Below are 16,907 nucleotides of genomic sequence, written 5' to 3' on the forward strand. Positions count from 1 at the left end.
AATGCCTGTGTCCTGCGCCTCTGCCTGTCATTGGGCATTGGGGATGGGAGGGCTTGGGTCACGGTGGAGCAGAGGGGACAGGGCTGGGAAACTGCATGTGTCTTCTAGGTTAAGGACGATCCAGACAACAGGATAGTCACTGTCAGCCTTTATTGGTGTCCCATGTCCCCCCCCCCCAACCAGGTTTAGTCCTGGCCCCTGCGGGCCTGCATCCTCCTATAGTAACTTTGTGCCTCAGCTTCCATTTCCCGGTCCCCCAAGCCACCCACCTGGCGCCTCATGGTGGATTCACGGCTGCTTGCACCTAGGGTGCCATCGGTTGAGCCTTGAGGGGGCAGACCCTCCCCAGTGGCGAGGTTAACAGTGGCAACCGCCCCAAATCGGGCCTCCTCCTGGTCCAGGTCACTAACTGGAGACCCCGAGCCCATGCCCGGCTGTTTGCAGCTACTTCGAAAGCCGCGTGCCAGGTCCCCCAGCTCGTAGGAGCCATCTCCCTCTACAACTTTGGCCTTCCATTCCCAGGGTGTGCTCCCCGCAGACAGGTGCACCACGGGGTGGTGGGGCGCGTGTGCATCGATTGTGACAATGCTGGCCGAGTCCCGGTCTGATGGGGACCGGTATTGTGAGGAGTCGGAGCTGGCGCTGGAGGACGAGGCCGTCTCAGCCTTGGGGCCCCCTGCTGCCTTGGACATGGCAATGACCTGCAGAAGCCTAGGCGGGTTGACCACCCGTGGCTGTGATGGAGCCACAGCCACTGGGGCCCCGCCCTTCTCAGCCATTGACAGCCATTTAGCCCGCACTGATGGGCTGCTCTTGGGCGACAGGCCAGCTCCAGCCTGCACTCCTTCTTCAGGGATGTGCACAAGGGGTTGGGGCCCTGGCCTTGGAGGAAGAATGACTCTGGGCCCAAGCCCTGGACGAGCCTGGACAGTGGGGTAGAGTGAGGGTGGCACGGGCCCTTCCTCCTCCTCTTCCTCCTCCTCTTCCTCCTCCTCTTCCTCCTCCTCCGCCATGGGCTCCGCTGGGGCCCGCAGGTGCACGGGGCTGCCCTCATCGGGTAGTCCCAGGCCACGGCCCTCCAGGGACTTCTGCTTCCACTCACTGATGAGCTGCTTGGAGCGGGAGGCATCGAGGGGCACGTGGATGGTCATGTGCCGCCGCGCAGGGTCATCCAGTGAAGGCGTGCTGACGCGGGGCAGTGTGTTGCTGAAGGTGACCATGCCCTCCTTGCCCATGGGGCTGCGTGGGGCCAGCAGGTCCACATCCACACTGGCCCGCTTTAGGCTGCCAAGAGATGTCTTCTCTCGGGCCACAGGCCGTGGCACACCCTCTAGCCTTCCCGGAGGGCCCAGCTCGTCGGTGCTGACAGACTTATTCTGCTGGTACATGGACTCATGACCCCGCTGTGTCAGCGCTCGCAAGGCATCCTTGGCAGGAGCTGGCAGAGGCACCTTCTCTGCAGGTGGTGCCTGGAAGTTGCCCACTGCATGGCAGGCCTAGGGATAAGGATTTGCATGAGGCCTGCTACCCAGCAAGGGACAGTGCCTGCAGGCCACAGGGAGGCACCATCACTCTGAGGATGGGTGCACACAGAACCAGTGGGAGAAGCCTTCCTTCACACCCCAGGCTCTTGCCACTCAGCCTCCTCCCTCAGACCTCCTCGTTAGGCCCCACTCTCACCAGGTAGGCAGCGATGCCGGCACCAATGAGAAAGCCAGCATAGACATCCACAGGGTGGCTGCGGTACTGGGTGATCTGGGTGAGGCCACAGACGCCAGCAGCGATGGCAAAGGCAAACACAAGAATGGGCTTCAGCAGCTTGGTGGTGTCTGAGATGACCGAATTGAAGTACATCTGGCCGATACATAGGGAGGTCAGGTTGTGCCTACTGCCCACAGAGGGCACAGCACTGGGCTCATCACTCACCGACACGTAGACAGCAGCAAAGGCCGACAGAGTGGCGTGCTGAGACGGGAAGGTTTTCCTGCAAGAGGCACAGTGTCAACCCTGCTGGACTAGGGGCAACCTGCTTCTCTAAGGTCACTGCAGGGCTTGGGGTCCAGCTCACCGTGCCGACAGGATGGCATGAGTGTCGTGGCCAGAGCAGATGTCCTGAGTGATGTAAGGGTTCGCCTCACAGGACGTGCCCAGCAGAGTGTAATTGGGTTTGCAGACGGTTAGGAAGAAAGGCGTGTGGTAGCCGGTGGCCAGCTGGATGACATCCGTCACCAGAGCCGTGGCACACAGGCCAAACACGTGCACACCTGAGGGCGAGAGGACCAGGCCAGGGGAAGGGAGCAGGGGAAGGGTGTTCCCCCAAAAGCCCATCCACTCTGTAGCCGCCCCCATGAATGGACATTAAGGTAGGATCAGGGAGCCCACAGCCACTCACCTACAAAGCGCACTGTCCGCCTGAGGAAGGAGTTGAAATTGCAGCCACCTGCATTGATGCTGCCCTCGGTGCCCCCTGGGCCACGGCCCCACAGCCGGGACTGCAGGCAGTAAACCAGGCCTTCGCCAACCATGATCTGCCCCCCCCCGGGACAGGCAGGTCAGGCAGGGTCACAGTGAGAGACCCGAGCACCCGGGGTCCTGGTACAGGCTACTCACAGATGCCGCGGGTGCCGCAAAGGCCAGACTCAGCAGCATGAGCAGTGGAATCAGCTCCTCGTTGGTCTCCACATAGGGCATGGACAGTGAGCGGTCGTAGCACTGGAAGCCCACCTTGGCCGGCTTGAACAGGTCAGTCAGCTCCAGGAAGTACAAGGACACAATGGAGGAAGCCACGATAGGCAGCTTGGGGGAGGCAGATGGTGGTCCAAGTCACCGGCCGTCCCACCACAGCACAGAGATCCATTTCTGCAACCAGCTATGCCGCAAAGGGGAGAGCCATTGCACAGCCAGGAAACGGCTCAGCCACACAAGGGCTCCCTCGGTACAGACCCATCTGCCACTCACTCACCATCTATCCATCCATCCACTATGTATCCTGTCTATCCACTCAGCCATCTGTCCATCCACCGACCCATCCATTCCGCCAGCATCCACTCACCCACCCCTCTATTCATCCGCCCACGCATCTATCCACCCACCCATTTGTCCACCTATAAATCCACCCACCCGTCTGTCCGTCCACCCACCCGTCTGTCCGTCCACCCACCACTCATCTGTTCATCCATCCGTCATACATACACACACACATATATTCTGTTTATAGCCCTCTCCTTTCAGCTGCTCCTTGACCAGGCTTACTTAGTAAGTCCTGTCTTACTTAGAGCAGCTTCCCTAGTGGCATTTCCCTATGCAGCTTCAAATGGCACCCAGCACGTGGCTGGTGCTGAGGTCCCTCATTCATGCCCGAGGCCTCTGTACCAACCCAGCGTATGTCTCCACCACACGGTATGATGCCAGTGTCAGTGTTCCACAGAACAGGGAGCCACGGGACTCAAGCGGGGAAATAACTGTCATTGAAAGGACCTGGAAAGTGGACTGAGGGAGCTGGGCTAGCATCAAAGGAGCACCCAAATTATTCATTTACATAGCATCTCACGTCCCAGGCTGACCTCAGACTCACAGCGTAACTGAGGATGGCCCTGAACTCCCGATCCTCCTGCCTCAGTCTCTTAACGAAGGGTGACAGGGGTGGACAGTTTGCCTCAGGTTAAGAAGTATTTATTGATCTCCTTCTGTACAAGAGGTCTGAGGCAAATGAATAAAATGGGTGACATCTGCCTGTCTATCTCAGTTTCCCCAGCTGCAAAAAAGGAATGAATATGGTCGGTGATGGTGATGGCGCACGCCTTTAACCCCAGCACTTGGAGGCAGAGGTAGGCGGATCTCTGAGAGTTCACGTCTAGCCTATTCTACAGAGTGAGTTCCAGAACAGCCAGGGCTACTACACAGAGAAACACTGTCTTGAAAAAACAACAAGTGTGTGTGTGTGTGTGTGTGTGTGTGTAAGCCAAGGGCTGGAGAAATTGTGTGATAGTTAGGAATGTTGCCAGCTTTTCCAGATTGGAGTTCAATTCCTGGCACCCACAGGACAGCTCACAGCCTTCTGTAATCTAGTTCCAGGGGCTTCTGTGTCCTCTTCTGACTTCCATGGGCTCCTGCATGCATGTAGTGCTCATGGCAAACATCCATTAACACAGATACATAATTTATCAGTATAGTCAGAATAGGGCAGGGCGCACCTTTAATCCTGGCACCTGGGAGACAGAGGTAAAGTCAGTCAGAGCTACATACTGAAACTCTGTTTTCAGTAAATAAATCCTGGATAGCAGGCGTGGGGGAGTGGTGTGCACCTTTAATCCCAGCACTCCAGAGGCAGGGGCAGGCGGATCTCTGTGAGTTCGAGGCCAGCCTGGTCTACAGCGTGAGTTCCAGGACAGCCAGGGCTACAAGAGAAACCCTGTCTCAAGAAACAAAGCAAAACAAAACAACAAGTTGGACAGGCAATAGCTAGGCAGTAGACAGATCGCTGGGTTGGAGGGTAGAGAGAATAAGGAGTAGGAGAAATACAGGCTCAGGAGAGAGGGGAAGGAGAACAGAATGAGGGAGAAAGAGAGGGACGGGTCTGGGGCCAGGCAGCCACCAGCGGGATGTACAGAATGAAAGAGGTAAAAAGCCCCAAGGCAAACGTAGACGAGGAGAAACAAGATAAGCTATAAGAGGGGCTGGAGAGATGGCTCAGCGGTTAAGAGCATTGCCGGCTCTTCCAAAGGTCCTGAGTTCAATTCCCAGCAACCACATGGTGGCTCACAACCATCTGTAATGAAGTCTGGTGCCCTCTTCTGGCCTGCAGACATATACACAGACAAAATATTGTATACATAATATTTAAAAAAAAAAAAAAGAGCGATCTAACTAATAACAGTCTCTGTCATCATTTGGGGGCTGGCTGGTGGCCCAAAGAAAGTCTGCTACATTTTAGTATGTAATGGAACTGGCCACACACACAGGACTGTTCCATTCTGTCTATCTTTCAGTGTTCAGCGGGTTACATGAAGAGTGTGCCCATAGTTTTAAAACAACTCATACAGGATGTAGTGGGTTGTGGCCGACTCCCTTGCCTGTAGATGAAGGTTTCCTGTCCAGACTGCCCCACCCCCAGGAACTAGCTCAGAGGCTGAATGCTAAATATAAAGGCTCGGCCAATAGCTCAGGCTTATTAGTACCTAACTCTTACGCTTAAATTAACCCGTATTTCTTTTTTTTTTTTTTTTTTTTTTTTGGTTTTTCGAGACAGGGTTTCTCTGTGGTTTTGGAGCCTGTCCTGGAACTAGCTCTTGTAGACCAGGCTGGTCTCGAACTCACAGAGATCCGCCTGCCTCTGCCTCCCAAGTGCTGGGATTAAAGGCGTGCGCCACCACCGCCCGGCTATTAACCCGTATTTCTATTTATGCTTTGCCATGTGGCTCATGACTTGTTACCTCATTTTCTACATGACCTACTTGTTCCGCGGACAGCTGGCTGGCCTTCCTCCTGACTCCACCTCCTTCTTCCCGTCATTCTCAATTTTGTTTTCCCACCTAACTTTCTGTTAGCTTTTTATTAACCAATGAGAGTAACACATACTAATGTAGCAAAGGATTGTTCTACAGCACACACAGATGCGCATACCCCTTCCTTCTCCCTTCCCCTCTTTCTTTCTGAGACAGAGTTTCCTTGTATAACAGCCCTGGCTGGCCTGGAACTCACTCTGTAGATCAGGCTGGCCTGGAACTCAGAGATACACCCTCCTCTAGGCATACATCACCACACCCAGCCTGTCCCTGCCTTTCTTTCTTTCTTGCTTGCTTGCTTTTTTGTTTTCAAGACAGGGTTTCTCTGTGGTTTTGGAGACTGTCTTGGAACTATAGCTCTGTAGACCAGGCTGGCCTCGAACTCACAGAGATCCGCCTGCCTCTGCCTCCTGAGCGCTGGGATTAAAGGCGTGTGCCACCACCGCCAGGATAGCCTGTCCCTTTCCATTATTGGGTGATGAGGAGGTCAGAGGCCTACTATGGGAATCATCTTAGCTCTTGTGCCGGTTGCAGGGATAGAGCTCGAGTTGTCGGGTTTGCTGGCGGGGTCTTTATCGCGGCTGCCCGTCAGCCCACAGGATTCTTTATTTACCGGGTGTGTTGGAGCCCTGGCTCCATCTGTACTGAAAATAAAGCAACAGCCAAGCGAAGACAGCCTAAGGCCCACGCTTTGGTTAAGATCTGCTGCTCACTCGGGGTGCCAGCGCCAATGTGGGCAAACACAACAGGGCGTGTGAGATGCTGCACTTCCCTCTGCCCGCAACGGTGGTGCGTGTCTGTAGCCTAAGCACGTGGAAGGCCGTGGCCGAAGAACAACTCTGAGTTCTGGATCAACTTGGGCTACTTAAAGAGAACCAGTCTTGCTGGGCGGTGATGGCGCACGCCTTTAATCCCGGCACTCGGGAGGCAGAGGCAGGCGGATCTCTGTGAGTTCAAGGCCAGCCTGGTCCACAGAGCTAGTTCCAGGACAGGCTCCAAAACCACAGAGAAACCCTGTCTCAAAAAAAAAAAAAAAAAAAAAAGCAAACAAACAAAAAGTCTCTAACAAACCACCCTCTTCCCAGCATCTGTTCTTCCAGGGCTTCTCAGCCTGCTCCTCCATTGGGGGAACAATGCAGGCTCATCCAGGTCTGTGTGAAAATGAAGATTCAGAAACAAGTTAGTGTGCACGTGTGGGGGCGGAGTACCTCATGTGCACAAGTCAAGTCCTCCCTGGACAAAAACCCTTGTATAGGGCCAGCAAGAAGGCTCAGTGTGGAGCATGCCTGCTGCCAAGCCGGCCCCTGAAAGCCCTCCTCTGAACCTCCACACTCTGCCACCACACACACACATACGCTAAAAATTATTTAAAAAAGGAAAACCTTAAAATAATAAAATGAGAGGAAGTTGACCTTAGGGGAAGAACGCTTCCTTTCCAGGTGCCAGGACCCAAGTTCAAGTCCCCAGCACCAGGCAAGGTGGGGACAGTAAGGTGGGTGCTGCCTGTAACTTGGGTACTGCCAGGTGAGGCCATGGAGACCCCGTGACGGACCCAATGAAAGAGCAACGAAGGAGGACACCCGTGTCATCCTGTGACTGTGTCTGTGCTATCACAGCGTCCCAGCGCCAGGGAGGCAGAGACAGGAAGACTGGGTTTGAGCCTAACATGGAATACAATCAAGTTTCCATCCAGCCTGAGCTACAGAGTGAAAATTCAGAATGAGGCTGAGGAACTGAGCTCCCATCCAGAAGGCCCGCAGTGAGGGTCTAGGGGGCGTGGTCAGAGCAGAGGGGGCCTCCTGGGAGAGTGATCATGGGGTAGAGTCTCACCCAGAATCCACAAGCGAGGGGCTGGGGGTATGGTCAGAGGTAGGGTCCCGCCTAGATTCCTATAGTGAGAAGCTGGGCATGTGGTCAGGGATGCCCCACTCCAAGCATCCCCCAGTGAGGGGCTGGGGGCGTGGTCACGGTGGAGCCCCACCTATAATCCCCAGTGATGGGCTGGGGGCGTGGTCACGGTAGAGCCCCACCTAGAATCCCCCCCCCAAGGGGCGGTGAGCGTGGTCAGGGTGGAGCCCCACTCCAAGCATCCCCGAGTGAGGGGCTGGGAGCGTGGTCAGGGTGGAGCCCCGCCTAGAATCCCCAGTGATGGGCTGGGGGCGTGGTCAGGGTGGAGCCCCGCCTAGAATCCCCAGTGATGGGCTGGGGGCGTGGTCAGGGTGGAACTCAGATCTGGCAAGGTCCAGATCTGGATTCTATTGCCAGTACTAAAGACAATCTTGAAAATAATTTTAAATGAGCGAGAAAAAAATAGCTGTAAGCAATTTCTGGAAGGATTTCAAAGGATTCTGGTGAGAGTCAGCCTGAGGGTCTGGTTAATCTATTGTCATGTTGGAACTTAATTAAGCATTCCCCCAATTGCTCTGTGGCCCACACAGGGTCACCTGCGGGGACGAAGCTGGGCTCCAGGCTGACCCGGGGCTTGTCTGTCACCCAGCTTCTGTCCCCATCCGAATCCTGTCATTCAGAGAAAAACGCCATCATCCACACTTAGTATGCACCAAGTGAATGCATGTATTGTCTTCTATTTTTAGACTCCTCAGTTCTCCAGCACAGCTGGCTAGTCTTGGGGGCGGCACGCAGCCTCATCATTAGCAGAAGAGGGCTTAGATACATCCAAGGTGCTGTAGGGCCCAAGTCCCCAGCACCCATCCTCCCCAGTTGGGGCTTGTTCACCACCATGCCCCAATTTTCAGACCTAGCTTCTCACCCATGTCCTTAAAGAAAGCCCACCATCCTAGCATTCTCCTGGTCTGTTCCCACAGTCTAAAGGACCCTTCCGCATTTCTGGAACTCCTACTCGACCTGCAGAGCCCTGCTTCTTGGACCCAGCCTTATCCCCATCCCAGCTTCAGGTGCCGTGGTTCCGCGGTGCAGGCTCCTGTCCCCGCAGCATGGAGGCGACGGTGTCTTAAGCTCCACGCCATGGAAACCTATCTCCGTGCCCCCCACCCCCCACTCACCTCTACGAAATAAAAGCAAGGCAAGAGCGTCATGCTGTCCTTCGGCGTTTTATTCTTCTCCTTCATAGCAATCATGGTGACGCGGACGCTGTAGGCCGAGGTTGCAGGGGACAAAGGCGCGCTGGAAACCAGGAGGTGCGCAGATGGAGTTCCCAGGTGGCGACGCAAGGGATAGACAAAGCCGCCCGGGGAAACTGAGGCTGAAGCGGAATGGGGGTACTTGGGGAAGGAGGATGCAGGAGCGCAGACGGCTCGCTCACCTGGGAGGGCGGAGTCCGCCGCAGAGCGCGAACACAAAGCCCGGACCCCCGCGTGGGAGGGACGCGAGGCCGGGAGCGGTGCGCGGGGCGCGGGCTCTTTGTCTGTGGACTCTGCAGCCGCTCGGGCCCCGCCCCGGCCCCGCCCCCGGTTAGGGCGCCTCCGCCTCCGGCTCTGCGGGTCTCAGGGTCTCCGGCCCCGCGGGGAATCGCAATCCGGGTCCCTTCTCTGCCCCTGGTACGCGCCCTCCGTGCGCCTTGCGCGCGCACGACCAGTCTCAGGGACCTAGGGGCGCGCGGCGTAGTGCGGGGAAGGCGAGGTCCCGCGGCCCCAAATCATCTCCCTGCGTCTCACAGTCGCCGAGTCCTCGGGCCCCCACGTCTTCCGTGCCCGCTGCTTGCTGGAGTCGGTTGCCATGGTGAGGTCCCTGGGCGCCTGAGGGAAAAGAGACAAAGACTCCCGGGTGGAGGGGCTGCCCTCACTCTACTTTCCCCTCGTCCCCGCCCCTCCGTTTCTCCATCCAACCTTCAGGCCCGCCTCACCCTCCTGACCCTATACTGCCGATGCCTGGAGGATAAATGCACCTAGACAGCGCTGGCTCGACAGAGGCAGCCCAGTAAGGCAGCCACCGCATCTCAGTTGGGGCAAACCGAGGCCCAGAGAAGTTAGGAAATCATTCTGTCGTTATAGTGAGTGAGCTTACTGTATACCAGATCCTGAACAGACACTTGGGATCCCCTGGGCTACGGCTACATAGTAAGACATTGTCTTAAAATAAGAACTAAGCTGGGGTTAGCCAGTCATGCTGCAAGCAGAGGACCTCGTTCGAATCCCCAGCACCCACATAAAAATCCATCCATGGTGTCATATCTAACCCCAACGCTGGGGAGAGCAGGACCGAATGATCCCTGATCCTAATCAAAGAGACTATCCCAGCCGGGCGGTGGTGGCGCACGCCTTTAATCCCAGCACTTGGGAGGCAGAGGCAGGTGGATCTCTGTGAGTTCGAGACCAGCCTGGTCTACAAGAGCTAGTTCCAGGAAAGGCTCCAAAACCACAGAGAAACCCTGTCTCGAAAAACCAAAAAAAAAAAAAAAAAAAAAGAGACTATCCCAAAACATAAGGTAAAACTGGGGGTGACTGTGTACATCTGTAATCTCAGCCACTTGTGAGACAGAGGCAGAGGGATTTTATGAATCCCAAGACCCTGTTTCTAAAAAACGAAACCAGGCCTGAGCGGTTGTGGCATAGGGCTTTAATCTCAGCACTCTGTGAGTTTGAGGCCAGCCTGGTCTACATAGCAAGTTCCAGGACAGCCAGGGCTACAGAGAAACCTTGTCTCGAAAAATCAAAAACACAAAACCAGAACAAAACAAAGTGGGCAGCTCAAAGGGCACGTGAGCAAACAGGCCCTCACAGGGAAACATGCGAAATGCAGGGCAAGGGAGTAAGCACAAGGTCATCTGAAGGGCACGGGGGTTGATCCATGGAGCACCTACAGTGTCCACCCTGCTCTAGTGTCCTGCCCACCCCACTAATCCCCCACTGCCCTCCCCACTGCCCCTGCCCTCCCCACTGCTCCTGCCCTGCCCTCCCCACTAATCCCCCACTGCCCTCCCCACTGCCCCTGCCCTCCCCACTGCCCCTGCCCTGCCCTCCCCACTGCCCCTGCCCTCCCCACTGCCCCTGCCCTGCCCTCCCCACTGCCCCTGCCCTCCCCACTGCCCCTGCCTTCCCCACTGCCCCTGCCCTCCCCACTGCCCCTGCCCTCCCCACTGCCCCTGCCCTGCCCTCCCCACTGCCCCTGCCCTGCCCTCCCCACTGCCCCTGCCCTCCCCACTGCCCCTGCCCTGCCCTCCCCACTGCCCCTGCCCTCCCCACTGCCCCTGCCCTGCCCTCCCCACTGCCCCTGCCCTCCCCACTGCCCCTGCCCTCCCCACTGCCCCTGCCCTGCTCTCTGTCCATTCCATTACTCAGTGTTTGTTTTCCACTCAAGCTCAGCTCAAGGTTCAGAGTCTCCTTATGGGAACAGCAAGTTCCAGGCCTAGTGGCCACACGCAGCAGGTGTTCCTGCCCCACAGAGATGCCCTGCACGAAGCCAGGCATGGTGGTGTGCCGCTCTTGGGCAGATGAGGCAGGAGAATTGCTATGAGTTTAAATAACTCCTGGGCTGCACAGCAAGACCCTGTCTCAAAACAAAACCAAAAACAGCCAGGCGGTGGTGCAGACCTTAAATCCCAGCACTCTGGAGGCAGGAGGCAGGAGGATCTCTGTGAATTCAAGACCAGTCTGGTCTGTAAGAGCTAGTTCCAGGGCAGGCTCCAAAGCTACAGAGAAACCCTGTCTTGAAAAAGAAAATCAAAGAAAAGAAAAAGTATTTGGTGTGGCAGGTCCATTCCTGTCATCCCACACCCAAGAAGATGAGGCAGGATTGCTGTGAGTTCCAGGCCAGCCTGGGCTACAGAGTCTCCATTTCAAAAATGGAAACAAACAAACAAGTTACAGAGAGGATGGTAAAAGTGGCCCACACAGGCTCCAGGACATCACTGTCCACCAGTGTTCAGGGAAAGGGGTGGGCCAGTCCCCCTGGGGCAGCCCTTCGCCACAGTTCCTGGGGCACAGGGCACAGGAAAGCAGCAGTGGAGAAACCCAACGGGGGACACAGAGACCTAGAGGAGCCCTGGGCTCAGTTTCCCTGTCAGTAGGGGATGACCTCTTAGGAATTCTAGTGTTGAAGGAAGGTCCTGGGAGAAGGAGGAGGCTGTGGCAACCAGTGTGACCGGCAGGGGATGAGTGGGGGAGGAGGATTTGGGGTCTTACAGGGTGGAATCTCCACATGGTTATGAGGAGCTGGGCTCTGATGGCCATATGGTCTAGCTGAGAGGTCTGGATGTCAGCAGTGGCTAGGGAGCCTTGGCTGGTTTAAGACCAAGGGCAGGAGGCTGAACATCATATCCTAAAACTCTGCTGTAATCCCAGCATCCAGGAGGCTGGACCGATCAAAGTTCCTAAATCCTAACCCCAGCACTCAGGAGACAAAGGCAAGCACAGCTCTATGAGTTTGGGGCCAGCCTGGTCTACATGAGATCTTGTCTCAGAAATGTCCGAGAACAGAAGGTCCATTCAGGCCTCCCCAGGACGGGACACGCGTGGCTCCTGATGGAAGGTCACTAAGGAGATCAGAAGACGCTGGTGTCTCAGCCTCATGAGCTCAAGCAGGAGGAGGTGTGGGATGAGGAAGAACTTTGATGGTGCCATTACTCTGAACCAACACTGGGCCCAGAGTCTCCCCAGCCGTTGGGTTGTGTAAGAAGCTGTCCTGGAACCCGTGGACCTCTGCCAGCGAGGAGGCTGCATTTCAAAACGAAAAAACCACACAACCTTTCTCTCTCTCTCTCTCTCTCTCTCTCTCTCTCTCTCTCTCTCTCTCTCTCTCTCTCTCTTTCCTATTTCTAGTATAACAGGTCTGTGGTTTCTTTCTCTTTGTGTGGTTTATTATTTAACTCAATTTAATTAATTAACTTTATTTGTGGGCTGTCAAGGCGGCTCAGAGGGGAAAGGCATTTGCCGCCAAACCTCAGTTCACTACCAGGGACTCATATGATGGGTTTTTCGAGACAGGGTTTCTCTGTGGCTTTGGAGCCTGTCCTGGAACTAGCTTCGTAGACCAGGCTGGTCTCGAACTCACAGAGATCCGCCTGCCTCTGCCTCCCGAGTGCTGGGATTAAAGGCGTGCGCCACCATCGCCTGGCTGTTTGTTTGTTTTTTTTTTTTTTTTTTTTTTGGTTTTTCGAGACAGGGTTTCTCTGTGACTTTGGAGCCTGTCCTGGAACTAGCTTCGTAGACCAGGCTGGTCTCGAACTCACAGAGATCCGCCTGTCTCTGGAGAGATGTCCTTTGACACACACGCACGGGGGAGAGAGGCATGTAGGAAGGAAAGAATTAATTAATTTTTGTAGTACTGGGGTGGAACCCAGGGCCTCACATCCTAGGCAAATACTTCACCATCCCCCATTCCATTAGCTATATTCCAGTATTCTGAGTTTAGACTGTTTTATAATAAATAGATATATTTGCCCTGTGATCCCAGCACTTGAGAAATGGAGGCAGGAGGGTTGATGTGAGTTCTGGGTCAGCCTGAGATTTAACAAAAGGGGGTGGGTGATGGGAAGGGAAGAGAAGGGAAGAGGGCTGGGAGATAGCTCAGTGGGTCAAGTGCTTGTGGCACAAGAGAGGATTGGGATTCTGGTCCTCAGAACTGTCCCTGCCCCACACCTGGTGAAGAACTCCATGGTGGAGACAGCCTGCTTGTATTCCCAAGTTTGGGTGGGAGCAGGGCCAGGCAACGACAGGGATCCCCCGCTCCACCGCAAGCAGCAGCTAGTGAGTAGGCTGACTGAAACCGTAGGGCGAGTCCTGCCTTAGTGTCAGGCAGGACCTGAAGAACATGTCTTGGCCACCTCAGGCATCTATGTGCATGTGTGTCTACACATCTGCCTGTGCAAAAATAAAAATGAGAAAGAAACAGAAAAAAGCTATTTTTTTTAAAGATTTATTAATTTATTATGTATGTATGTCTGCAGGCCAGAAGAGGGCACCAGGTCTCATTACAGATGGTTGTGAGCCACCATGTGTTTGCTGGGAATTGAACTCAGGACCTCTGGAAGAGCAGGCAGTGCTCTTAACCTCTGAACCATCTCTCCAGCCCCAAAGCTAAAGTTACTTAAAAGAGAGAGAGAGAGAGAGAGAGAGAGAGAGAGAGAGAGAGAGAGAGAGAGAGAGAGAGAGAAAGAGAGGAATAGGAAAGGATCTCAGTGTGAAAGCCGTCATTCCATGCCGCAGGAGGCTGGGGCAGGGGCGGAGGGGAGTTCAAGGCCAACCACTGCAGAAAGCTAACACACACTACCACACTAAGGAGAAATAATGATGATCTCTCAAGAGAAAACCCAGGCAGGATATAACCGACGGATCACAGGGCCCTGTGGCTGTCAGTCAAGGCCTCTTCCAGGACCCTCAGCATGCAGTGGGTGGCAGCTGGCTTCCCACGCCTCCAGAGAGACCTCTTTATCCTGCCTTACTGCATACTCTCCTGGGCCCCAAAACTGGAAGGAGGAAGTGAAATACCCAGCCCGGCCGGCCTTCAGCCACCGTTCAACGGCTCCCTACAGAGCTGGGCTATAAGAGGGGCTCAGCGATCAGGAGGCCAGGAGCCTGGCCATGGCCAGAAACCACCCATCCCCCTGCTGGGTTCATCCCTTCCTCCTGCTTGCCCTGGTCTTTAGCGGTGAGTAGGGGTCTGTCCATCAACCAGCACCCTCCTGGCACAGCTGGGGAGACCAGGGCACCCCTTGGCTAAGTGCTTGGGAGGAGAAGGATGAAGAGGGAGAAGCCTAGGTCTTTGGACAGGGTCTCACGTAGCCAAGACTGGCCTTGAACTCACTTTATAGCCAGTGGATATGAGTTTGGGCTCCTGAGCCTCGAGAGTCTCGCCTCCCCGGTACTAGGATGGCAGGCTGCCACCACCGTGCTGACTTTCTGTGGTGCTGGAGATGGGTTCCACGGCCTTATGGGTGCCGAACAAGTGCTCTGCCCTCTGAGTTGCAGCCCAGCTTCAGTCCCTTGATGGTTTTCTCTTAGAAGTCTCTATGACTTTGCTACCCAGAGGCCCTTGCTGTAGGGGGGCGGATTTCTAGGGAATGCAGAATTGCAGAAACTGCGATTAGTGGCGCAGGCCTTTAATCCCAGCACGGGCAGGATCTCTGTGAGTTCCAGGCCAGCCTGGTCTACAGAGCGAGACACAGAATAGTAACCATAGATTCACGCTAGGACCCCCAAATCCTCCCCAGGCATGGGTCTCCCTGAAGCCATAGCGCTGACTGACACCTTCCTCCCCCAGGTGCAGTCCAGGCCTCCCAGATCGTGGGTGGACGCGAGGCTCAGCCCCATTCTCGGCCTTATATGGCCTCCCTGCAGCTGAGCAGGTCCCCTGGGAGCCACTTCTGTGGTGGTACGCTGATCCACCCGCGGTACGTGCTGACGGCTGCCCACTGCCTGCAGGACATGTGAGTACAACAGCCAGGGGCCAGTGAGGAGGCTGCGGGGCTTAGCTGACCCACCAGGCTGGGCGCCCTGTGCTCACTTCCCCTCCCAGTCCTTTCCCCCTCTCCCGCCCTCAGCTCTGCCCCAGTTTCTACTCCAGGAAACTACCATAAAGCGGTCCTTTCCCCTAGATGCCCCCAGTGAGGGGCTGGGGTGTGGTCAGGGGTGAGAGGGCCTGGGTCCCTGTGACGACAAAATTCCACAACCCTGGCCCCACAGCCCCTGGCAGCTGGTAACAGTGGTGCTGGGTGCCCACAACCTGCAAAGCCAGGAGCCTGAGCAGCAGAAATTCACCATCGTTCAGGTCTTCCAGAACAACTACAACCCTGAGGAGAACCTCAATGACGTACTGCTCATTCAGGTAGGTCGGCCCTGCGGAAGACACACCGGGAGCACCTCTTTCTTTTCTGCCGTGCCAGGACCATGAATGTCTCCTGGTGTCAGTGTCTCAGCTTCTGCCCCAGCTGTGCTTCCTGTCTGGTGCGCTTGGTTGGTGGCCGCAGTTAGGGTTAGGATTGAGGCTACGTTTTGGTTACTGTTGGGGCCATGGCTAATGTTAGGGTTAGGGTTATGGTCAGAAACGGAGCCTGAGTTAGGGTCTGGGTCAGGATTAGGGTTAAGGGGGGGGGGTGAGGGAGTTGTACAACAGTCAGCCTCACCGCCTGAAACCTTCCCTCTGCATCATGCTGTACGAACCGACAGCTCTCTCCAGAGTTTTTCCTGAGGAGCTGGGACTGACCACCAACAAAGCTTCAAAGCTCTCCACAGAGCGGGGTATTCAGTTGAGTTTTTGTTTGGTTTTTGTTTTTTGAGACAGGGTGTCTGTGTAACAACCCTAACTGTCCTGGAACTCGCTCAGTAGGCCAGGCTGGCCTCGAGCTCACAGAGATCCGCCTGCCTCCCGAGCGCTGGGTTTAGGGCATGAGCCCCCCTCCAGTTGTTGCTGTTTAAGTGCTCGGCCTGAAAGAGATGTTGGGTCCCTAGGGTGGCGGGTGGGGAAGAGGCCTCACATCTTTTCTGCAGCTGAACCGGCCAGCCTCCTTGGGCGAGAAGGTGGCGCTGGCCTCGCTGCCCCAGCAGGGCCAGTCGCTGGCCCAGGGCACTCAGTGCCTGGCCATGGGCTGGGGCCGCCTGGGCACCCGCGCGCCCACGCCACGCGTGCTGCAGGAGCTGAACGTCACGGTGGTCACCTTCCTGTGCCGGGAACACAACGTGTGCACGCTGGTGCCACGGCGGGCAGCTGGCATTTGCTTCGTGAGTGCTGGGCTGGGTCGTGGGAGGCGTGGCCTGTGATTGTGGGGCGGGGCCGCTCTGTGGGGGCGGGGCCTCTGGTGGAGCTTGACTCTACCCAAGTGGCCTCATCCGGGCTGACTTTGGTCAGCTTGGGGACTGAGCACTCTTCTGCCTCAGGGAGACTCGGGCGGCCCCTTGATCTGTGATGGCTTTCTCCACGGAGTCGACTCCTTCGTGATCCGGGAATGCGCTTCCCTCCAGTTCCCCGACTTCTTCGCCCGGGTGTCCATGTACGTGGATTGGATCCACATGGTGCTCCGGGGCGCTGAGCCTTGAGCTACCCTTCTGCACTCCAGTCTGTCTGGAGCAGGGTGGTCCTTCCAGGCTTTTCCTCCAGCTGGATCACTTCCGCACCCCCTGGAGTGGAGCCAGCTCTGTCCCCCAGTCCATGTGACCTCAATAAATCTGAGAAATATTTAAAAGCTGTCTTCTGTCTGTCTTACCTCATGTGGACCTGGGATGTGGCCAGAGCCTCGGTGTCGGAGGCCGGGGATTTACCACAGGGGTGGAGGGGAAGCCAGGCTCACTCCCAAACCGCAGCGGTTGGATTCAGCACCCCCTTTGCTTCTCACCTCCGTGTCTCAATTCCCCTAACTAGAACCTGGACACATCCCAGACGTGGATGTGGGGCTGGTGGGGTTTGGTGAGGTGTCCCCCAGCTCCGGACTCCTTGAAGCCCCGGCTCTTTTCACACCACAGTGGGTAGGGGCTGGGCTTCTCGGGGCCTCAG

The 16,907-nt window shown here is 56.0% G+C and overlaps 2 protein-coding genes across 5 annotated transcripts; one reads left to right on the forward strand and one right to left on the reverse strand.

The window, feature by feature from the left end:
- Positions 1–185: 185 nt before the first annotated feature.
- On the reverse strand, positions 186–8,920 carry Plppr3 (phospholipid phosphatase related 3). Of its 3 annotated transcripts, none has more exons than XM_057771047.1 (7): positions 8,788–8,920; positions 8,528–8,648; positions 2,611–2,796; positions 2,393–2,528; positions 2,069–2,264; positions 1,681–1,984; positions 186–1,496 (listed from the first exon to the last, which is right to left on the reverse strand). In XM_057771047.1, exons 2-7 carry the CDS (start codon positions 8,600–8,602, stop codon positions 186–188), a joined length of 2,208 nt encoding a protein of 735 aa, XP_057627030.1. In that variant the 5' UTR covers positions 8,603–8,648; positions 8,788–8,920. The 3 variants fall into 3 exon arrangements, with proteins under 3 accessions (XP_057627030.1, XP_057627032.1, XP_057627031.1); XM_057771049.1 differs by lacking the exon at positions 8,788–8,920 and having other exon boundaries at positions 1,681–1,854; positions 1,927–1,984; positions 2,393–2,492; positions 8,528–8,738; XM_057771048.1 differs by lacking the exon at positions 8,788–8,920 and having other exon boundaries at positions 1,681–1,854; positions 1,927–1,984; positions 8,528–8,738.
- LOC130875380 (myeloblastin) lies at positions 8,605–16,581 on the forward strand. 2 transcript variants are annotated; one of them, XM_057771052.1, is made up of 5 exons: positions 8,605–9,203; positions 14,682–14,847; positions 15,104–15,245; positions 15,908–16,138; positions 16,295–16,581. In XM_057771052.1, exons 1-5 carry the CDS (start codon positions 8,738–8,740, stop codon positions 16,451–16,453), a joined length of 1,164 nt encoding a protein of 387 aa, XP_057627035.1. In that variant the 5' UTR covers positions 8,605–8,737; the 3' UTR covers positions 16,454–16,581. The 2 variants fall into 2 exon arrangements, with proteins under 2 accessions (XP_057627035.1, XP_057627036.1); XM_057771053.1 differs by lacking the exon at positions 8,605–9,203 and adding an exon at positions 13,721–14,069.
- The last annotated feature ends 326 nt before the right edge of the window (positions 16,582–16,907 follow it).

Source organism: Chionomys nivalis, chromosome 6 (assembly GCF_950005125.1).
Source record: "Chionomys nivalis chromosome 6, mChiNiv1.1, whole genome shotgun sequence".
Taxonomy (NCBI): Eukaryota; Metazoa; Chordata; class Mammalia; order Rodentia; family Cricetidae; genus Chionomys; species Chionomys nivalis.

Excerpts from the sequence above, each read along its gene's own strand:
- Plppr3 (XM_057771047.1), bottom strand. The coding sequence starts at position 8,602 with ATGATTGCTATGAAGGAGAAGAATAAAACGCCGAAGGACAGCATGACG. Across the intron at positions 2,797-8,527 it reads CTTGCTTTTATTTCGTAGAG|CTGCCTATCGTGGCTTCCTC; the intron begins GTGAGTGGGGGG and ends GCCTCCCCCAAG. Across the intron at positions 2,529-2,610 it reads TTGCGGCACCCGCGGCATCT|ATCATGGTTGGCGAAGGCCT; the intron begins GTGAGTAGCCTG and ends GGGGGGGGGCAG.
- LOC130875380 (XM_057771052.1), top strand. The coding sequence starts at position 8,738 with ATGGGGGTACTTGGGGAAGGAGGATGCAGGAGCGCAGACGGCTCGCTC. Across the intron at positions 15,246-15,907 it reads ATGACGTACTGCTCATTCAG|CTGAACCGGCCAGCCTCCTT; the intron begins GTAGGTCGGCCC and ends TCTTTTCTGCAG. Across the intron at positions 16,139-16,294 it reads GGGCAGCTGGCATTTGCTTC|GGAGACTCGGGCGGCCCCTT; the intron begins GTGAGTGCTGGG and ends CTTCTGCCTCAG.